This window comes from Schistocerca serialis, chromosome 2, assembly GCF_023864345.2.
Source record: "Schistocerca serialis cubense isolate TAMUIC-IGC-003099 chromosome 2, iqSchSeri2.2, whole genome shotgun sequence".
NCBI classification, from domain to species: domain Eukaryota; kingdom Metazoa; phylum Arthropoda; class Insecta; order Orthoptera; family Acrididae; genus Schistocerca; species Schistocerca serialis.
The window spans coordinates 1,016,769,946-1,016,794,213 of NC_064639.1; the positions used below are offsets into that span (position 1 = coordinate 1,016,769,946).

At 38.4% G+C, this 24,268-nt stretch overlaps 1 protein-coding gene across 2 annotated transcripts in view; it reads left to right on the forward strand.

Moving 5' to 3' along the window:
* The window catches only part of LOC126458431 (arginyl-tRNA--protein transferase 1), a 155,473-nt gene that overhangs the window by 49,499 nt on the left and 81,706 nt on the right, over positions 1-24,268 (forward strand). Inside the window, exons 6-7 of one of the 2 annotated variants that reach the window (XM_050095485.1) lie at positions 18,908-19,110; positions 22,634-22,795. In XM_050095485.1, the coding sequence (XP_049951442.1) occupies positions 18,908-19,110; positions 22,634-22,795 (365 nt within the window). The remainder of the gene's footprint in view (positions 1-18,907; positions 19,111-22,633; positions 22,796-24,268) is intronic. The other variant, XM_050095486.1, reaches the window with a different exon arrangement.

A 24,268-nucleotide genomic window follows, 5' to 3' on the forward strand; every position in this document is an offset into this window, starting at 1 on the left:
AGACACATTGGTATGCTCTATACCCACATACACCACTACAAACTTCAAGTACCACTTCTGTGAACTCTTTAATGGTGGATATTGTACTTCCCTTGCTTCAGAGGTGAAACTGTGCTTTGTTAGAAAGGCTGAATTTACTTGTGTAACTTCCTAGTCTAACAATGGAAATTCCAGGGTCTGTCTCATGATTGATTCAATTATTTTTTGAGAATGAAGACAGTAGCGAAATTGGCCTCTAGTTTTCAGTGCTTTCCATTACCTTTCATTCTTAAGGGCAACACACGTGCAAGCTTTAGGTACTCTGGGAAAATACATGAACTAAAGGACTCATTTATTATGATTGTTGGTGGAGCTTGTACTCTTGTCTGTGCATACGTTCGGAACAGATACAGGAACCTCATCTATGCCTACTGACTTCTTATTTTTCACTTGTCGTCTTGCCTTCCTAATTTCAAGTTCTGTTGTGGTAACATTATCATCATATTTGCTGTGTAAACCATTGTGGATGCTACATGAGTTTTAGGAAGATTTTGCTACAGCTTCTCTGCAATACCAGACAAATAATAATGTACAGAATTTGCTAATTTCTGAGGCTTTTCTATTATTTTATCCCCATATTTGATTTGCACATTATTATACTTGTGTCTGCCTTTTCCAGTTTCTTGTCGTATAACATCCCATACTACTTTGCATTTAATTTCTGCATTATATATATATTATTATTATTATTATTATTATTATTTATTTATTTATTTATTTATTTATTTATTTTTTTTTTTTTTTGCCCAACAAGCAGTACCCTCCAGTATACTTTTTATACCCATGGTAATACTCTAGGGGCTGTGGATTAGTGTAGTGCTTTTGTAAGAATGGAGAAATTTAATTGTCAGTGAGAACTTTCTCATTTCCACAGGCACCCGTCTATTTTCCTGAACTGCTGCAATAGAAATGGCTACTTTCAGAAATGGCTCTTCAAAAATTAATTTAAACAATGCACAGAAATATTTTTCATATACACTTCATCTCAGCTTAGGTTTTCCAATCCCCTAAAACTTTATAACTTTCCCTTGTAATATCTGTAAGTACATCATCTAAAACTGATGCCAAACTTTTTGAAATCCACGTAACAGTGTTTACCATTTATGCCATGCCAAAAGTACTCAAAATGTTTGGGGAGTTGTTACTAATTTCATGCTCAAAGCTTGTATTAATATTAATGTCTCCACATATTATTATCCTAGTTTTGGCTGCTGAGCCCCTTTCCAATACTTCATTTAATTTGTTGAAGAAAGTGTCCAAATTAACACTAGGTGAACGGTAAACACACAGAATGATTAATTTCTTATAGATGTCTAGCTTTGTTAATTCAGTCATTAACAATTGTCTTGTAGTGAAATAAAACTGTCATATCACTGACAGATCCCTTAATCAGGTAGGAAGGTTAGAAAATTTGAAAAGGGAAATGGATAGGTTTAAGTTCGATATAGTGGGAATTAGTGAAGTTCGGTGGCAGGAGGAACAAGACTTCTGGTCAGGTGAATACAGGGTTATAAATACAAAATCAAATAGGGGTAATGCAGGAGTAGGTTTAATAACGAATAGGAAAACAGGAATGCGGGTAAGCTACTACAAACAGCATAGTGAAAGCATTATTGTGGCCAAGATAGATAAGATGCCCATGCCTACCACAGTAGTACAAGTTTATATGCCAACTAGCTCTACAGATGATGAAGAGACTGATGAAATGTATGATGAGATAAAAGAAAGTATTCAGATAGTGAAGGGAGACAAAAATTTAATAGTCATGGGTGACTGGAATTCGATAGTAGGAAAAGGAAGAGAAGGAAACGTAGTAGGTGAATATGGAATGGGAGTATGGAATGAAAGAGGAATCCGCCTGGTAGAATTTTGCACAGAGCATTACTTAATCACAGCTAACACTTGGTTCAAGAATCATAAAAGAAGGTTGTATACATGGAAGAAGCGTGGAGATACTGGAAGGTGTCAGATAGATTATATAATGGTAAGACAGAGATTCAGGAACCAGGTTTCAAATTGTAAGACATTTCCAGGTGCAGATGTGGACTCTGACCACAATCTATTGGTTATGAACTGTAGATTAAAACTGAAGAAACTGCAAAAAGGTGGGAATTTAAGGTGATGGGACCTGGATAAAATGACAGAACCAGAGGTTGTAGAGAGCTTCAGGGAGAGCATTAGGGAATGACTGACAAGAATGGGGGAAAGAAATACAGTAGAAGAAGAATGGGTAGCTTTGAGAGATGAAACAGTGAAGGTAGCAGAGGATCAAGTAGGTAAAAAGACGAGGGCTATTAGAAACCCTTGGGTAACAGAAGAGATATTGAATTTAATTGATGAAAGCAGAAAAAATAAAAATGCAGTAAATGAAGCAGGCAAAAAGGAATAGAAATGTCTCAAAAATGAGATTGACAGGAAGTGAAAAATGGCTAAGCAGGGATGGCTGGAAGACAAATGTAAGGATGTAGATGCATATCACTAGGGGTAAGATAGATACTGCCTACAGGAAAATTACTGACCTTTGGAGAAAAGAGAACCACTTGCATGAATATCAAGAACTCAGATGGAAACCCAGTTCTAAGCAAAGAAGAGAAAGCAGAAAAATGGAAGGAGTATATAGAGGGTCTATACAAGGGTGATGTTCTTGAGGACAATATTATACAAATGGAAGAGAATGTAGATGAAGATGAAATAGGAGATATGATACTGTGTGAAGAGTTTGACAGAGAACTGAAAGACCCAAGTTGAAACAAGGCTCTGGGAGTAGACAACATTCCATTAGAACTACTGACAGCCTTGGGAGAGCCAGGCCTAACAAAACTCTACCATCTAGTGACCAAAATGTATGAGACAGGCGAAATACCCTCAGACTTCAAGAAGAACATAATAATTCCAATCCCAAAGAAAGCAGGTGTTGACAGATGTGAAAATTACCGAACTATCAGTTTAATAAGACACGGCTGCAATATACTAAGGCGAATTCTTTACAGACGAATGGAAAAACTAGTAGAAGCCAATTTTGGGGAAGATAAGTTTGGATTCCGTAGAAATGTTGGAACACGTGAAGCAATACTGACGCTACGACTTATCTTAGAAAATAGATTAAGGAAAGGCAAACCTACGTTTCTAGTATTTGTAGACTTAGAGAAAGCTTTTGACAATGTTGACTGGAATAATCTCTTTCAAATTCTGAAGGTGGCAGGGGTAAAATACAGAGAGCGAAAGGCTATTTACAGTTTGTACAGAAACCAGATGGCAGTTATAAGAGTCGAGGGGCATGAAAGCGAAGCAGTGGTTGGGAAGGGAGTGAGGCAGGGTTGTAGCCCCTCCCTGATGTTATTCAATCTGTATATTGAGCAAGCTGTAAAGGAAACAAAAGAAAAATTTGGAGTAGGAATTAAAATCCATGGAGAAGAAATAAAAACCTTGAGGTTCACCGATGACATTGTAATTCTGTCAGAGACAGCAAAGGACTTGGAAGAGCAGCTGAACGGAATGGACAGGGTCTTGAAAGGAGGATATAATATGAACGTAACAAATGGAAAACAAGAATAATGGAATGTAGTCAAATTAAATCCGGTGATGCTGCAGGAATTAGATAAGGAAATGAGATGCCTAAAATAGTAAATGAGTTTTGCTATTTGGGGAGCAAAGTAACTGATGATGGTCGAAGTACGGAAGATATAAAATGTAGACTGGCAATGGCAAGGAAAACGTTTCTGAAGAAGAGAAATTTGTTAACATCTAGTATAGATTTAAGTGTGAGGAAGTCGTTTCTGAAAGTATTTGTATGGAGTGTAGCCATGTATGGAAGTGAAATGTGTACAATAAATACTTTAGACAAGAAGAGAATAGAAGCTTTTGAAATGTGGTGCTTCAGAAGAATGCTGAAGATTAGATGGGTAGATCACATAACTAATGAGGTGGTATTGATTAGAATTGGAGAGAAGAGAAATTTGTGGCACAACTTGACTAGAAGAAGGGATCGGTTGGTAGGGCATATTCTGAGCATCAAGGGGTCACAAATTTAGCATTGGAGGGCAGCGTGGAGGGTAAAAATCATAGAGGGAGGCCAAGAGATAAATACACTAAAAAGATTCAGAAGGGTGTTGGTTGCACTAGGTACTCGGAGATGAAGAACCTTGCACAGGATAGAGTAGCATGGAAAGCTGCATCAAACCAGTCTCTGGACTGAAGACCACCACAACAACATCACACATTATATTTATTGAGAGAAAAATTGCATACACCATCAAAGCAGTAATGGAGCAATATTATAATGACATTTTTCACTGCCACTACTTGGCCAGTAAGGGAAGGAGAGTTGATGGCATAAAGTTACAAATCACCAGACTTTACATCAATGTTCTAGTTTAAATACCAAACCTCTCCAAAGTGTCTCATTTGCTGAGGGCATGTGATACTGTTGATGGTGATCCATCCGTAGGATGGGGACATTAAGCTTGGTGGACTCCTTGTTGCTGTTCTCAAGGAGCAGGCTATGTGCCAGCACCCTGTTTCCTCCTCCCCCTCTCAACATCATACAACACACACAAACACACACACACAAATACATACATGTATTACAAATAATGTAATGGAGCATGTTGTAAATAAACAAACAAAGTAAACTGTAACAACATTTTGACTGCCTTTTTAAATAAAATCAAAGATATTCCAGTCAAGTATGAAAAATGGAATGAATGGAATAAATAAATGATCTGTTCTCCACCTGTTTATCTCTTAATATTTCCCCCTCCCCTCAAAATGACATCTAAAAGTAACAACGTATATTGTTTTGAATGTAGCATTTTCTTACAACAATGTTCATGAATATTTTGATTCAATGGCTGTGTTAAAAGTCTGCTTGATTTTTATGTATCAAAATGTATTGAATTTTTATCATTCCGTACATTACTTTCCCCCTGATGAAATGATGTTTTATGGTAGTATGTTTTGTTCTTGATTTGTTTATATGATTCTTGGAGTGTATGATTGCTGCTTTATCATCACAGCATACAGGTGTCGATTCTCTAAACAGTTCTTTCAGGTTAAGCCTCCTCAGTAATTCTCTCATCGGTACCACCTCTCTTGTGCAGGCTGCCACTGAGACATATTCTGCTTCCATTGTGCTCAGTGCAACTACAGTGTGTTTTCAAACTCTTCCAGTACACTTGAGATCCTGCCAGTAATATTACATATCATGTAATACTTTTGCGACCACCTGTACAAGTAGAGCAATTAGCTTAAGTGAATGTTTCAAGTATTTAACCAGTGGGATAATATGTGAGTTTATAATGTGCTATTTCCTTCACTTATTTTAGTATGCTTTCTAACAGTATAGTGTAATTGGATAGGTAAAAAAAAATCTACTCATCAAGCAGCAGGCGGCAGGAGAGCACACATATAAGAAAAGGTTTTATTTATGCAAACTTACAGAACCAGTGGCTGCTTCCGGCAGAAGAGTTGAAGGTGAAGAAAGAGGGGTGAAGGGAAGGGAAAGGAACTGGAGAGGATTAGGAAAAGGGATAGAGTTTGGAAAGTTACCCAGAACCTCAGGTCAGAGGAGGCTTAATGAATGTAATGAGAAGGAAAGGCCTTTTTTAAAAAAAGAAATAAAAATAAAATAATTTTCTTTTATTTAACATGTTTTTCAGAAAGAACGGATGTAATGTGTGATGGAATTCATCATGGCAAGAGAAGACAGTTTGGGGTGTTAAGAAATGGTGGAAGTGACAAAAAAGAAAATCAGATGGTGGAAAAAGGAAGAATAGCAAGGAAAAATTTGGAAAAAATTAGAAAAACTTGTACGAAAATTGTGAGGACAGACAGTGGTTATCAAAAGGTAATGAGTGGGCAAGAATTTAAATGACTGGGAGAGAAAAAACATTGTGAAAAGAGAAAATTTTAAAAACTGGGCAAACAGAAAGAGAAAGTTGTAGCAGAAAAGAGAAAATTTTAAAAATTGGACAAGCAGAAAGTCGTAGCAGAAAATGTGAACTACTTTTCTTGGCAAATAGAGTAATATGGGAGACAGAAGTAAAAGTCAGTCAGAGCAGTTTGGCAAAAAACAAATGCACAAAACATGGAAAGAATTATGTATAAACAAGTATTTATCAAATTTGCAAATAAAGACAACCAGGAAAAGGCCCTGCAGTGTAGTGGACCATAAACAAATTGTTATAGGCAAATTCGTAAATAACAATGGTCCTGTGTGTGTGTGTGTGTGTGTGTGTGTGTGTGCACAGAAATCAGTACTAAAAAAGATGTAGAAGCACAGTGTTGATTAATCTGGGTGATATGGGTAAATAAATGAAGCACATAAGGTAGAAAAGAGATGACAGTTTGATCAAGACAGAGGACAACAAAGACTGACAGGAGGGTAATATAAGAAGGAATGATGGTCACATGGGCTAATTTAACAAAGGAAATAACCAATTTGTGACAGTGTATGTAACTGGATAGATAAAAAACTACTCACCAGGCAGTGGCAGGAGAACACACATATAAAAAAAGGCTTTACTTATGCAACCTTTCAGAGACAGTGGCTCCTTCTTCCGGCAGTCTTTGCTTCTCATCCTGTCCGGTAAGTCTCCCCAGACCCAGGGTTCTTAATGATTTTTCCAAACTCTACCCCTTTTCATAAACCTCTCCATTTCCTTTCCTTTCACCCCTCTTCCTACCTCTTCAGCCCTTCTGCCGGAAGGAGCCACTGGCTCTGAAAACTTGCGTAAGCAAAACCTTTTTTTATATGTGTGTTCTCCTGCCACTGCTTTGTGAGTAGTTCTTTTTATCTATCCAATCATATTATGTGATGCACTTTTTGCTGCATTCCAGTGGTTGATATTAAATTTTGAACCGTGTTATGACTATTTTGCCACTGAGGAAGCTATATCTGTCGAGCCCTCTGTGAAAGGTAAAGGAGCCACCAACAAGCTTACAATATGGAAGATTTTTAACTTACTTGTCACATTTCTCATCAAAGAAATTCAGTTTCATTTCCATTGGGATCTTGGCGCCCTTAGCATGTTGAAGTCCAAAGCTATCAAATAGTTGATTAATATAGTCTGTCTGAGAAAGACTAATTGTTCCATCTTTGCTGTTCTCAAATTTCACTCCTAACACGTGTGACACTATGCTCATGTGCTTGATTTCAAAGCACTTTTCTAAAAGAGGTTTTATCTTTTGCCTCATCTCTTCATTTTGTGCAAATGTAAGCATATCATCCACATATACAAACAGAATAGCTTTCCCTTCCTTCGCACTTAGCTTGTACACACGTGGGTCTATATCATATTGAATAAATCCCAGTTTTTCAAGGGAGTTATTTAAATGATCAAGTGACCATTCTAGCTCGTGCCACTTTGTTTCAATCCATATATTGACATGTTTAGCTTGCAAACCAAGCTTTGATGACATTTCTTGATGAAACCTTCTGGTTGGAACATATATACATTTTCTTTAATGTACTGTGCGGATACGCACTCTTCACATCATACTGATCAATATGCCAATTTTTCTCAACACTGGCTGCTGTCAATAGACAAATATTTGAAACAGGAGCATAAGTCTCATTATAGTGAACACCTTCTACTTGACTAAATCCCTTTGCAACTAAAAGAGCTTTTAAAATCTGCTTCTGACCAACTGTCTTCTTTCTAAATACCAATCTGTCCTTTACAGGAATTACATCAGATGTTGGCTTAACCAAATTCCAAGCATAATGATTCTTCAAGGAGTTGATTTCTTCATTCATTGCAACTATCCATTTCACAGTTTATCAGAATTAACTGCTTCATGATATTATAATGGTTCATCACTGTTCCTTTGTCACGCAAAGTTTATTTGTGCTTTTTCAGCATAAGTGTTCTCTATGGAAAAAAATGTCATTAGATGACATTTGCTTAAATGTGTTTTTTCTTTTGTTACATCCTTTCTTGGCCCTACTCTTTCATGAAATTTCAGCATGTTCCACAAGTTCCTGGTTACATTTAGTTTCTTCAAAATTTTCCTCCTGATCTGGGAAATCATAAAATTCCTCTTCAGTGTCAGAATCTTCTATTTCACTTCGTATTTCATCTTCAGTACTTGGAAATGATAATGCTCCATCATTGTACAGATCAACAAATTCTTTCTGTTTCTTATTTTCAATTAAGCATTTACCATTCAAAAATTCTTTGAATATACAGTCCCTGGATTCCACAACCTGTTTCATATCTGGAATCCAGATACTGTATCCAAGGCCATAGTGAGAATATACAGTAACAACCCTTTTCTGACCTTGTGGATAATTTAGAATGACATTTGAATGAAATCTTCGCACCCTGTCGCACATAAATGTCTCAGACTAGTCATAAGGTGTTTTTTGTTGTTTGTGGCTATTTGTAACATGATTTCTTATGTATGCCGCAGTGTACATCAGCTCAGTCCAAGAACTCTTCAGGAAATTACTTCCTAGCAACTATGGCCTTACCATATCCATTAACATTATGTTGAGGCATTCAGCTACAGCTGCAGCGTGTCTGTCACTGTTATTTCATGACAAATTCCTTCAAATTCACAAAACTGCAACTATTTGCATAAATAGAGTTCTAGGCCATTGCCCTTGAGAATTCTTTTAAAGTGTTTTGTGGTTTGTTTTTCTGTTTGAATCTTCCATTTCGTCAATTCTTCTAATACTTCATCCTTATATTTTAAGATACGTACAAATATGTATCTGTTTGCATCACCACGATACTCATTAAATATTTATTGCCTCCAAAACTTGGAACATTGATAGGTCCCATGAGATCACTGTGAATAAGTTCTAAAGTGGTTGATCTTTCCTTCAAATCACGTGGTACAGTTTTCAGAAAGAATGTTCTTGTCGATTTATCCTCCAAACAGCTGTCACTTGAGTTTATTTCACCTTCTTTTTCATAGTCTAATCCCAGGACTGATTATTTTCTTATCATGTTTTTTATTGTATGCCTATTGACGTGCATCATTTGACTGTGTCATAAGTCTAGTGATTTTGTGTTGCTGTAGTAGTAGTAGTAGTAGTAGTAGTTGTTGTTGTTGTTGTTGTGTTCTTCAGTCCAGAGACTGGTTTGATGCAGCTCTCCATGCTGCTCTATCCTGTGCAAGCTTCTACATTCAACCTACATCCTTCTGAATCTGCTTAGTGTATTCATCTCTTGGTCTCCCTCTATGAATTTTACCTTCCACACTGACCTCCAATACTAAATTGGTGATCCCTCGATGTCTCAGAACATGTCCTACCAACCGATCCCTTCTTCTAGTCAAGTTGTGCCTCAAGTTTCTCTTCTCCCCAATTCTTTTCAGTACCTCCTTATTAGTTATGTGATCTACCCATCTAATCTTCAGCATTCTTCTGTAGCACCACATTTCAAAAGCTTCCATTCTCTTCTTGTTTAAACTATTTACTGTCCGCATTTCACTTCCATACATGGCTACATTCCATACAAATGCTTTCAGAAATGACTGCCTGACATGTAAATCTATACTCGATGTTAACAAATTTCTCTTCTTCAGAAACACTTTCCTTGCCATAGCCAGTGCTGGCCGGAGTGGCCGAGCAGTTCTAAGCGCTACAGTCTGGAACAGCGCGCCCGCTACGGTCACATGTTCAAATCCTGCCTCGGGCATGGATGTGTGTGATGTCCTTAGGTTAGTTAGGTTTGAGTAGTTCTGAGTTCTAGGGGACTGATGACCTCAGCAGTCCCATAGTGCTCAGAGCCATTTGAACCATTTGCCATAGCCAGTCTACATTTTATATGCTCTCAACTTCATCCATCATCAGTTACTTTGCTCCCCAAATAGAAAAACGCACATGCTACTTTAAGTGTGTCATTTCCTAATCTAATTCCCTCAGCATCACCCAGTTTAATTCGACTGCATTCCATTATTCATGTTTTGCTTTTCTTGATGTTCATCCTATATCCTCCTTTCAATACATTGTCCATTCTGTCCAACTGCTCTTCCAGGTCCTTTGCTGTATCTGACAGAATTACAATGTCACCAGCAAACCTCAGAGTTTTTATTTCTTCTTCGTGGATTTTAGTTCCTGCTCTGAATTTTTCTTTTGTTTCCTTTACTGCTTGCTCAATATACAGATTGAATAACATCGGGGAGAGGCTACAACCCTGTCTCACTCCCTTCCCAACCACTGCTTCCCTTCATGTCCCTCGACTCTTATAACTGCCATCTGGTTTCTGTAAATAGCCTTTCACTCCCTGTATTTCATCCCTGCCACCTTCAGAATTTCAATGAAATTATTCCAGTCAACACTGTCAAAAGCTTTCTCCAAGTCTACAAATGCTAGAAATGTAGGTTTGCCTTTCCTTAATCTATTTGCTAAGATAAGTTGTAGGGTCAGTATTTCCTCACGTGTCCCAACATTTCTATGGAATTCAAACTGATTTTCCTGGAGGTCGACTTCTACCAGTTTTTTCATTCGTCTGTAGAGAATTCATGTTAGTTTTTTGCAGCCGTGACTTATTAACCTGATAGTTCGATAATTTTCACACCTGTCAACACCTGCTTTCTTTGGGATTGGAATTATTATATTCTTCTTGGAGTCTGAGGGTATTTCACCTGTCTCATACATGTTGCTCAACAGGTGGTAGAGTTTTGTCAGAGCTGGCTCTCCCAAGGCTATCAGTAGTTCTAATGGAATGTTGTCTACTCTCGAGGCCTTGTTTCGACTTAGGTCTTTCAGTGCTCTGTCAAACTCTTCATGCAGTATCATATCTCCCATTTCATCTTCATGACCAGGAAGTATAATTCACTTCACTTTGTTTCTCAATAGTTTGTCTGTTCTCCATCATCTCTGTATTTCACAGCTTGGCATCAGTTAACGTTTTGGAAATGCGTCACATGAAAATAATCAGCCAGTATCAGCAAATGTTTCATCTTTGTGACACAGATGAGATTTATTTCTGCTAATTGATGCTAACAAGTTTTCTGTTTTTTTTTGTAAGCACCACTGGGCCCATAACCATTGTTGTAGTGGAATAAAATTGTCATATCACACACATTATATTTATTGAGAGATAAACTGCATCATCATCATCGTCATCATCATCATCATCAAAGCAGTAACAGAGCAACACTATAACAGCACTTTGATTGTCTTTTGAAATAATGTAAAAGATAATCCAATCATGGCATAAAAATGGAATGAATGGTATAATTAAAGGTTCTCTTCTCCACCTCTTTATCTGTTAACGAATTCAAAATGTTTATCTACAGTAATTGTGTTCAGATCTTCTATAGCTTTAAAATGTGTGGCACATAATGATACAAATATATGACCTCCTGCTCCACTTTTAAGGTAGTTCTACAGTAGCATCTTTTAACATTCATAAGATGGTAGCATTACACACTGCAGTTCATTTTCTCTACACCAGTGCTCTGTGATGCATACTATCATGCTGTTCAAAGACTGTAATTCAGATTCAAGGTGGTGTACTTTATTTTTAAAACACTGCAAATTTTGATGAATAATAGATAATGCTGAGCAAATTTCTGTAGTGTTTGTGCACTCCAGTGTGGTACATTCTATTTTCCCTATTCATGATCTCTAAGCTGGTGGAGATACTTCTAAGAGAGTGGAACCTGTTGGCATGTTTTATCTGAACTACAATTACAGTACTGTAAAGTATTTGTACTTATTTAACCGAAATTTGATGTAGTAGAGTTAACAAGAATGGGACTGCTTTTAAAATGCTGCTGCCTCCTTGGTTGTATTAAATAGCTGCTGTGTACCTTCCATAGCTTGCTTAATATTTGCAGTACTATAATAATAGTACTAATCAAGCAATGACTATCTGTGTTCCATATGAATAGTGACCTGTTTATAGTGAACACTGTCACCTGCCATGTAGCTAACAGGAATCTTCAATCCTTGAATCTCAATAAGCAGATAACTTGTGGGAGAAGCGACTAATAAGATATACTTTCCTTTGATTTGGTGGGTGCTATAGCCAGAACAAACATGACTTGTTGAGCATAGTACTTTATAGAGCAACATGTAAAATACAGATTGTGCATAGCACTGAACACAGTGACTGGGCAACAGTAATACAGGGTATAGAATAGTCTGAGCACTCCTTTGCAATCACTTAAATGATACTGTTTATTTGGCAGCTCGCCAGAGCTGACCCAGGTGGCCTCTGTAAGTGGGCCTATAAACTGTTTGGGTGCACAATCACTGAAATCTCGCATGTCATGGGTGAAAGTATATCACTCCTCCCCTCTAGGGTGTGGGAAAACTACATACATACTTACATAAAAACACTAGGCACAGAAAAATGTGTGGTACAGAAAAAATGGGCACTGGTCCCTAAAAAGCCCTGGTACCATGAAAAATAAACTAGTCTCAAAAGGCACTGAGATTGTGAGTCACAGAAAATAAAATGGTACTAATGTCCATTTGGTTGCCTGATGATGGTGGCTGCTGCAGCACCGTGACAGGAAGGCACCAGCGAGCTGGGGCAGAGGTGATGAGGGGGTGGGTAAGCGTGCTGCTGCCCCCCCCCCTCTTGAGAGGCCATAGGGCAGCACTGGGGACTCTGTCTCCGCAGTGATGTCCTCATCAAGGTCAGCAGTCAGTGGTCAGTGCCAGAATCATCAGGGGAAGCATCAGAGATGACGTCCGCACAGGACTCAGCAATGGAGGCAGCTGCAGTGTCAGGTGCAGTGGGGGTTGCACTGTCAATGGCAGTTGAGGACTGGGGCTGGAGACAGAAACCTCAGACAGCAGTCTGCCAGGCAGCAACCCCTGCTGTGGCTCAAACTGGACAATCTGCGACACAGGAACCAGCCTCAGTGGTGGTGGGAGTGAGGTTGGCCATCCAGAACAGGACCTGCCGTATGCGACCGCAGCTGATCAAAGAGACTGGACATCTGCCCATCAGGAGTGCGACTGCACCGTCATTGGCCCCAGCAATGCTCGATGATGGCAGGAACCCACTTCGGCTGGTGGCCGAAGCCTTGAGCCCAGACAGGCACACCTGGCTGGAATTTTTGTGAAGCCGGTGAGGCTAGAGAATGCAGTGTCAGATGTAACAGGTGAAGAAGGGTCCATGGTTGGTGCCCATGTAACAGCTCTGCTGGGTTCTTGATCCCCACGGGAGTGAAACAGTACAAAATCAAAAAACGGACTAAAACAGCTTCAGGGGAACTGCCAGGTACATACTTCTGCACCTGAGTTTTAAACATCTGAACTATGCGTTTGGCTTCATCATTAGAGTGGGGATGAAAGGGGGGGGGGCGGGGGACTATGAGCTGGTGAACACCACTAGCCTGACAAAAAGATGCAAATTCCCAAGAAACAAACTGTGGGGCCATTATCAGTAACCACGGTATAGGGAAATCCCTCAATTGCAAAAATTTAAACAGGGCCAAAATAGTGGCCAGCGTAGATGTGGGTGGACAAAGCGCCACATAGGGAAACTTGGAATAGGTGTCCACTGCAATGAGCCAGTACTGATTTAGGAAGGGCTCAGCAAAATCAACATGTGGACGCTCCCACGGGCAACGTGGCTATGGGCCAGGGTGAAAAAGACACCCGCGGGGCCACCTGTTGCTGAGCACAATGAGTGCAAGCGGCAGTAAGCTGCGTAATGTCCCCATCTATGCCTGGTCAATACTGATGTCAGTGGGCCAAAGCTTTGGTGCGAGAGGTTCCCCAACATGCAGAAGCCGCAGTACATTACGGTGTAAGGAAACGGGACTTACTACATGGGGAACAGTGCCCTCCATAATGTACAAAAGAACCCCATGAAACACAGAAAAACAGTGCTGGAGGGAGAAATAATTATGCAAAGGATCCAAGGCCTGGGCCTTGGGTTTCTCTGGCCAATCATGCCGCACAAAAGAGAGGCCCTGACTTAGTACAAGATCCATTGGGACAGCGGATGCAGTCATGGCACTAGTGTTGGAAAAACGATCAACCACATTCTGGTTCTCAGTGTCTAAATAGAAACGAAGCAATTCATCCTGATCAAATGGTGGTTCTGGCCCGACCAGAAGGCAAGATAAGGCATTGGTGTTGGCTTGTCGCACTATCGGTCAGTATTCGATCTGATAACGCTAACGAGAAAGGAAGAGAGCCCACCATGGCAAACGATTCACTGCCTCGTCCAGCATGTAAGCCCAAGGGTTAAGAAGGACAACCAATGGCTAGTGATCCATGACTAAATGGAACTTAGAACAATAAAAGAAAACATAGAATTTCTTGAGAACGAACACAATTGCTAAAGCCTCCTTTTCACCCTGAGAATACCAATGATGAGCAGAAGTTAAAGTCTTAGAAGCATAAGCAGTGGGTCATTCAGACCTGTCCACGTATTCGTGCACCAACACCACACGAAATCCGTGCTGAGAGGCATCTGTAGCCAACATGAGATGCTGACCTGGCTGAAAAATTTTCCAGACACGGGGCAGATTTAAGCAAAGCAAATGCTTGGTCACGAGCTGCAGATAAAAAAAGGCACATTTTTACACAAGAGCATGTGCAAGGGCTGAGCAACAGTAGATGTGTCGGCAAAAACGTATGGTGGTTGGCAACTTTACCTAGAAACACCCACTGTTCCTTAATGGAGGTCAGCTGCAGCTAAGCCACAATTGTGTCAACAGGATGACACAATGGGTTGACCTCTGTGCAAGAAACCTCAAAACCTAGAGACTCAGATAAAGGCTGAAAAAGTTGAGTTGGCAAGATCGCACTTGAGACCTGCAGATTGGAAAACAGAAAACAGTTATCGGAGATTGAAAAGGTGGTCTTCAGTGGAAGAACTGAAACAACAATATCGTCAAGGTAATTGATGCAGCCAGGCACAGAGGCTGTCAGCTGCTCTAAAAAATGCTGAAAAATTGAAGGTGTGCTTGCAACACCAAAAGATAAGCATTGATATTGGATAGGCTGAAAGGTGTATTGATAATGAAAAGGCACATAGTGGCCTCATCCAAGGGGACTGGAGGTATGCTTCTGACAAATCAGTTTTGGAAAAGTAGTTGCTGCCTGATAATTGTGCAAGCAACTTGTCAAGTCTGGGCAAATGGTGTGTATATGTCATGGACTGAAGTCACCACAGACTTGAAGCTTCCCCATGGGATTCTTAACGAGGACCAGTGGTATAGCTCATTCACTGAATGAAAGAGGCCAAATGATACTTCAAAGGACTGTGCTATATGAAGCACATCCGTAAGTGTCGGATTCTCTCACTGATGTGCTTTCTCACAGACTTCCCTGTCTGGATCCACACGAATAACAACATTATGCACCATGTGATCAGCGTAGGATTCGTGATGGGTACTAATGACAAATTTACGGTGATGGCTCAACCCATGTAATTCTGCAGTCCAGGCTTTGTAAGATTGGTTTGGGTGTTTCTGACAACTGTAAAATTATACACGCATCGCAATGACATGCGTTCTGTCTCAGTAGCAGGTTGAGAGAAGCTTGCACATTTCATCAAATGATAAGTTGGCCGGTTCTTGTAAAGGCGCAAGTTGGCACAACAACTGATAAGGGCATAGTGAAAGTCAGGAAAAAAAGGAAGTCTTACACAGGTTTGCATCATCCACACGAAAAACCTGGAAATGTTGGTGTAACCGTGTCGTGTAAGAGTCCCAATCCTCAGCTGATTCATCATAATCCAGAAAGGGTGACAGGTGCATTGACGGGAGAGTAACTTGCCACAAACACGCAGAGGCCGTGTGACTGAGAGCAGTGGCAAGAGCCAGCTGTTGTTCTGTGAAAGCTTGCTGCTGGGCGATGAGACATTGGAGTATTTCCTCCGTTGAAATGTTTATCAAGTGACTTAGCACTTACAATAACGTACAGAGAAAACATAACCCTCCCTTGTCACCAAGTTTGCTACAGCAAGAACAAATATGATTTTTGGAACATAGCACCTCATTGAGCAGCACGTAAGATGCAGGTTGTGTGCAGCACTGAACATGTTGACTGGACAACAGTAATACAGGGCACAGAATAAGCCAAGCACTTGTTTGCAGTCACTTAAATAATACTGTTTCTGCACCAGGAGCCAGCTCAGGTGCTTCTACAAGCAGGACTGTAAACTGTATGGATGTGCGATCTCTGACATCGCGCACTTCATAAGCGAAGGTATATCAGTGGAGACTCTTGCTTTGTCAGATGTGTTGTGGAGACCCTCACACCAGAAAGGCCATGTAAATCATAATTTAACACAAAGTTATTTTCATTGTAAGCAACAAATAGCTGTAAGGAGTGTAAGAATTCAAGAATTTTGGAGAGGCATGTGCAAGTGGTTACACTCGTCTTACTATACTTACTGCTCTCTTTTGCTGAACAAAATTTTGTTGGACAAAAGGAAGTGCCTTGGTTGTCAAGTCAACACAATGGAAAACACCTATAAGTGCCAAATTAACTGAACTGGGCTTATTGAGTAATTTATCTAAGTTTATTAGTTAATTCAATACTCTATTTATTGTTGGAATAGTTTTTATCAAAGTGAAGTACAAGATGTCAGTTTGCACTTCATCTGTGCAAGATATGTTTGTGTGTAAAGCAACATGTTGGCTGTTTACACATTACTGAGTGTGAGAGTGGCTTATTTTTAATAAAAATGGGCATTTTAGTTGAAAAAGACATTAAAGCTCTGGATCACAGTCTACAAAACAGTTTTTGAACACTATTTCATTTGAAGCCTGACCATTAATACCACTTTTTTGTAGCAACAGTCTGTTTTTTATTTGTTTGGAACTGTGTAATATGTTAATGTTAATATTCTCAGACATTTGTTCTGAGTTGCTATTTCAGTTAAGTTTATCATGTAGGTAAGGAAACTTCCATCTTCTGCAACTGAATGTTTGTTTTGTTTTTAATGAAAGTCGTTTCACCTGTGTTCACACTAGTATGAAAACATTCAGTTGTGAAAGATGGAAGTTTTCTTATCTAATTGTATAATATGAATCAAACAATGGAAAATCTAGGGTGGAATAATGATAATATTATGAAAAGGATAGATTGCTACTCACCATGAAGTGGATGTGTTGAGTTGCAGATAGGCTTAACAAAAAGACTGCTAAACAAGTAAGCTTACGGCCAAAAGGCCTTCTTCTCAATTAGACACACACATACACACACACACACACACACACACACACACACACAAAGTTTGCATGAACTTGTGTGTGGGGGAGGGGGGGGGGTCTCTAATTCAGAAGGTCTTTTGGCCGAAAGCTTACTTGTTTAGCAGTCTTTTTGTTGTGTCTGCATAATATGAATCTGTGTCCTAGACTTAAATTCTTTGTAGTGCACTAGTTGTGAGCCATTCATCTAGCATGCAGACTGCATCTTGTTACTTGAGTTTGTGCTTTCGATATGTATATGAGTGCAGTGGCAAACGTGACTGGTTTTGAACAGTCATTTAAAGATATTGGGAGGTTATTTGTGTCAACTAGTAATATGTGAGGACCCAGTTCTGGACCTTTTGGAATTTTGCATTTTGTGTTTCCCTATTCTGACTTCAGTTTTATTTCTGTAACACAGTTTGTCAGGGATACCCTCTCTGTGCTGTTATGAAGATATGACTTTATCCATGCCAGAGAGGCTTAATTCAAGCCATAACAATCAATCCAAGGTCACAAAATATACCTGTAGGACAGATTTTGTGATTTTGCTAGAATTTTCAACGAATCTGTACTAAGAGAAGATTTCCTTATATTGATTATTATCGATGAGTGTCATTGCTGCCTACAAATACCTGAAGAACTGAAGAAGCTGAACTAGCAGATGGACACAAACTATCCTGAGAAACTGTATTTACGAAGTTTCAAGAACCAGTTTTGAGTGATGAGTCTAGGAATATACTACAACCTCCTACATATTGCTCCCGAAGGGATCACAAGGACAAAATCTGGTTAATTATAACATGCAAGAGGCAGGCATTTAAACAGTCCTCGTTCCTGTGCTCATACGTGAATGACGCGGTAAGAAGTCCTAGTAACTGGTACAGTGGGAAGTACCTTCTGCCATGCACTTCACAGAGGTTTTTCATGGTGAGAATTTAGGTTTAGACTGGTGACTGAACCCCAGACCTTCAAATTTTGTTGCCTGGAACTTACCCACTGAGCCACGAATCGACATTTAAGCCAAACACTTTGTACAGATCTCGATGAAGTGATTTGTGAGCTCTGAACTGATACTCAGTAATATCATATATCAGTTTGAAAAGCTTGTAAGGATGTTGCAGGGGAGATTGTGCTGAGAAATAATCATCAAGAAAAAAAATTGGTACATTGCACTGTTTCTGTGTTAATTAACATTGAATTAATCTAATCAAGCCATTGCGCACATGGAAATTCAAGTGGCCCATCAGAGACGGTGTTGCCAAATGTGTCCCACTGGAATAACAGCTGATGAATACATGCTATACAAACCATTTTGTGTGTTCTTTCTGGAGTTGAAGGCTATTTGGGGGGGGGGGGGGGGGGGGGGACGACAGAGAAAAGAATGCTGAAAGTGGCAAAGAAATTTAGGTGAAACAAAGAACATCATGTACAAAGCAGAAAAGAACTGCAAATTTATCTTTTTCAGTCTTTGACACTTTTTACAGCTTTTTATCAGTTTTATTTTTCGTGCTATTAAAGAATGAATCTGTAGTTCTGAGAGCAAATAAATAAATAAAACACCCCATTGATCACTTATTGTGGAAAGTAATGATTTTCACCAGGAGTTACTTGTAGCTGAGGTTTTTTTACTAGCTCTTTTATAAATTATTATTTTTTAAAATTGCAGTGTACTGTTTGTCATTATCCTCATAAGACATAAGAAATGGCACTTACTGTTGATTTAATTTCTTGTGACTTGAAGGACCAGATGGAGCTCGCCCACCAATGAAGAAGGCTAAGCTTATGCGTCTTGAAAGAAAACAAGAGAAGCTAATGAAAAAGGGTTTCAGCAAAGAAGAAGCAGAGAGAATGCTAAAAGAAAGGAAACAGCCACCTCCACAGGGCAAATCGTTGGAGGAACTTTTAAATGAACCACTCCCTGAAGACCCTGCTCATCGACTTGAGGTTAGTGGTTGACAGTACACGAGATAAGAATACTTTGTACTTGTGTCATCAAAGAACTATGAAAATAAACGTGTACTTTACTAACAGAGAAGTCACTGTTAAATTTGTTGAATCACGGAGGATGACAGAGTGCTTTCTGTACACATATGAAAAACTAAAGCTTTTTAAATACACCACAAAATTCTACTTGGAGCAGAAATGACACTTTGTGAATTTTCATTGCCTTCAGCAATTAAGCCTTCCGATCGAGGACCAGAGAGACATGCTACAATCACAGCAACTATTGACTGCTTGGCACATTTGTACACAACACCTACAAGTAAAATTGCTTAGCAATCAAATTGTTACTAAAATGTTACAGAGGATATCCCATCAATTAACTGCAGTACCAAAGTATGTTGGTAACAAATGAATTGTAATTTCTTGATAAAGAAAAGAAATCAAGTTGTCCACCAACGCTCTTTTTATACTCAAAACTAGACACAAGACAGAATTCTGTGATTCTATAAAATATTATAACAGGCAGTATTCTGATAATAATATTAATAAAAATGCAGTGACTGGTCTGCAGGCAAGTGATAAATATAAAATCATTACAATTATTTGAAAAATATACATACAACTTTGTAATTGTTAAGGAAACCAAACAGGCATTTTCCAAAAAATAAATATAATAAAATCAAGTGGAATAAAAATCTGTTAGTAGAGAATGCATTAACCTTTGTATGAAAAGTTAAAGCACTAAATTTTACAACAAACTGTGCCACAGTTTAATTCACTACGCCTACTTTGGTATTTAAAACTCAATTTTGCGCATCAAAAGTACTTTCAGTAATTTTATCAAGCCTACATTCAGAATGTATCTCTTTAAAAATATACAATTGTGTTACTCTTTATGCAATATCTTGATGAAGGATGCATGTTTCAAAAAATACATTTCATAACAACTCGTCTGTTCTGAAGGCTCTTCACAAAACAGTGTACAGATTCAGTGCACATAAATGTTACTTGGATTTTATCCTGTGCAGGATTTTCAAACTGGGGTGGGGGATTTTTCAATGGTCAGTGAGTCACTGACGGAGTAATATATTATGTTAATTAAGGATGAGATTTGTTAATAATCAAGGTTCAATACACACATATAAAATACAAAAAAAATTAAACATATTTGTATTCCAGAATGATTGATTGTTACCATTCTCACAATGTCTTGTGATAAATTGTCAAGGATATTACTTAATTTCGACTTTAAAAAAAAACTGAATTAATTTTACACTTCCTTGTAATAATATGAGCTGTTTCTTTCTGAAACACACATCATTATTCTGTATAGATTATCTCATTTTCTGAAGTCTTTTTACTCTATCTATATTTTCAATTCCAATGACATCTCCTTGCACTTGGCTTAGTAATAACTTGATCTTCACAGAATTTTAGTGTGAGGTAATTGAATTTTGTGGACCCAGAGATGTTGGAGAATCAATCAGCTGCATCCATAGTCTTTAAAAAAATGCCTAACAGCAGGAGACGAAATATAAGGCAGAAAAATATGCCTTGAGCGATGGCCAAAACCTGAAAAAAAAATTGTCTCCATGAATACCCTGTGATGGTCTTCCACTCACACGTATAGATTTGCTACACAGTTGCAGTTGTTAAGCACTAGAATTTATTTAGCTAATTCTGAAATATGACTTTTCTTCTCCTTCAGTGTTCTGTAATGAGTCAGCATCCCAGCCTTGCATCATCAGTATGTGTATGAAGAAGAGTAAATTTATCTGCACTCACACACACCCCCTCCCTCCCCACAGCCCCCCCCCCCCCCCCCACACACACACACACATGCGTGCACATACACACACATGCACAACACACACGTCTTTTCGAAGCTAGGATTTACTAGGAATTTTATGAAGGTGGGAATTTTTGTCAATTATGTGTAATTTAATACTGATACAGTAAGTTCTATTGACAATTTGGGGTAAGTAGAAGTAAGGGGTGACACTATCTCCCACTCCATTATCCAGCACCTCTGTGATCATCATACAATCTGTGTAATATGCGAATAAAACTTCATGCATGAGGAACATTGTTTCAAGGTAACCATTTTCCATTTTAAGCCAGCTTATTATCAACTACACGATTTCTACAGTGAATCAGCACATACATAACATGTTGTCTATATGTGTCATTGTTTCATATTAGTTGTTATAAGAAAATGTTGAAGAATATGTGCATATTCATTTGTGTTTTTGCAACTGATTATTGTGTTTAAAAATGTTTATCCTCACAAGTTCCATGTCGTCTTCAGGTGGTATTCTGAAGTTTAAACTAGTAATGACATAACGGACAAGTTATAAGAAATGGTGTGTAATCATGTTTCTGATTCAACAGTATTTTAGAAATATGCGGGGCACATATTTATCTGTCATTGAAGTGTAAATAAATGAAGGAAGGGTGCTAGACACACACACATTAAAAACACCTTTGAATCTCTAACTTTCAAAACATTTCAATAGTTTCTTCTACAAAAGGAATGTTAGTTCATGGGAGGGAAATATAGAATGTGTAGCTGCTTGTGAAATGGAAAAGTTGCGCAATCCTGACACAGGAGTCTGATTTAACTTCTGCCTCTTTCCCTATAACCTAAGTTTCTCCTAATCGAAGAGTGAGATTGACTTCTCCATCCACCCAGCCTTTTTATAACACAAAGTTTCATGGTATTAAAGAAATTATTTGAAAGTTTGAAAATACTCTATTTTTATTACTTTTTATTTTTATTATAATTTTGTATGTGTGTCAACTTCTCTCCTGTTATCCTATTTTCAGTAGTTGGCAGAAGGTACTTCCATTGAATCTTAAATATTATTGCATACTCATTTCTAAGTTCCATTTTGACTGCTCATAATTTATTACTAATTTGTGTCTTCTTGTTTTCAACTAGAAGTTATTGTTAAATAAATTTGTCTTTTTCAGAGTTCATTCAAGTTTATGTGAGGTGTTTCATCACAGGCCATCTTTGCATTTTGCACTGGGTCCTAGTGCAATATGTCTTATTTGTGTCTTGTATGAAGTGCTCAAACCTTGGAGGATTTGACAGTATCATATCCCATTGGAGCAATTTACATCACAACCCTCCAGCGTTATTATGTATTGGCATCTGTAATTTGTGAATACTGTGTGTCACAAACAACTTGTGACAATGTGCACTTAATAAGATGTATTATGCCAATTTAGTAGGCAAAAAAATACATCACTGAAAAAGAATACTGGTGGTTTTTCAACTTTTATATTAAAGCCTTATATCAAACAAAGGCCATACAACTCAATAAAGAGTTATATAGTAGGACTAAACTTGTTTTTCAGCGCTGACAGTCTAACTTTTTTTCTGTTTCTGTAATGTTTGAATATTGTTGCCTCTATCAATAGCAGTTCCTTCCATGTTAATATGTGTATTAGGTGCTTTGGAATAATGCTGATGTCCTAATGCAGTGTAGCAGTATAGTTTGTATGCTATCCATCATAGGTCCGATTGGTTCGCTCTACACCACCAAGCCGAGAATATGAACAAACATCAGAGCAAGCACATGAAGTATTCCGCAAATACCAGATGGCTGTGCACAGAGAGCCTGCTGATAAATGTACTCTGCACCACTACAAACGTTTCCTTGTTACATCTCCCCTGAAGGTAAAACTGTAATGACCAGCAGGAACATGAACGTGACACCTTGCTAATGGCCACAGTATCAACTGAAGAGAATTCTAACAAGGAGAATTTTATTCAAAAATTCTGGAAACTCCATACTCATATTCCTAGGACAATTAGTGCAGAATTTTTTAATGTTTATTTGTTGGTGGACTTGCTTTGTGCATCATATTTTAAACCACACTATACTCCTTAGAGTCAGAATGCTTTCAGTACTTCTTTGTAGACTTCCTGGTCACAGGAACATACTTACAAATTACTGCATAATGTAGTATGAGCCCCTGATTTCTTCTTTTCATAACTGCTTCTATTTTTACAGTCTTTATTAACTGATTTTGCCAAGTTTTACTGCCATATGTATCTGAAACGTCAGCTAAGTTTCAGACGTATTTCATACGGGTAGTGACACTAAATCTACAGTGAGGTAATCATCAAAATACATTTGAAATATATCTGATTGCATTCACATTTCAATCCTTATGGTTCAGTTTGTTACTTTATTTGCAGGGTATGTTGAAACTGTACTTCAGTTTTTCCAACATTTCTTATAACTAAACTATAAGAAATTGGGAAAGTAAAGAAAAGTGGAGAATGAGATCTGCAATTATTTCATGTTAGGATCTGAACTAATGTGCATTCATTAATCTCTGAATCACTCTTCTTCATGTCACAGTTACCGAGATTAAAAAAATTCTATGTGCATAATCTGCAAGTACCACTAAATTATCTCTTCTCAGCCATATATATCAAACTTCAGAATACTTGACTTTGTAAGGGGTCTCTTAAAGTGGAATTATATTCAAAATGTCATTCTTATATCAAGAATTCGGTTATTCTAACAGTAAGTTGCATGATATAGTGGTCCAGCTGGAGGATTCATCAGTCAGTTTTGATGTGCTACCACTGTTTACCATAGCTCCGCTTATTGACGTTTTGGAACAACTGATATTGCAGAACTCTTTAAATATTATCTCGTGACCACCTTCCTCAAATAGAGTAATGAGTTCTACGAGCAGACAGACGGCATGGCTATGGGGAGCACCTTAAACCCAGTAGTACCATATTTCTTCATGGAAAAATTTGAAGCATTAGAAACTGCCAGCAAAAAAACAGAACATATGGTTCTATTATGCAGATGATATATTTGTGTTGTGGAGACCTGGCAGAGAGTAACTATATTGTTTTCATGAACATCTCAAAGGGATAATCCGTAGATTCAGCTTACTATAGAGGCAGAGGAAGATGGATAATTACATTTCCTTGATGTGCTAGTCTTCAAGAAAGATGATTCTAGCTAGGGCCACATGGTATTTTGGAGACACACACACGTGGACCATTATCTACACTGGGATTCAAATCACCACCCATGATAAATATGAAGTATTACAAAAACATCAGCGGATGGAGCATGATATATCTGTAAACCACTGCTGCTTAATGCGTGATTGAAATATC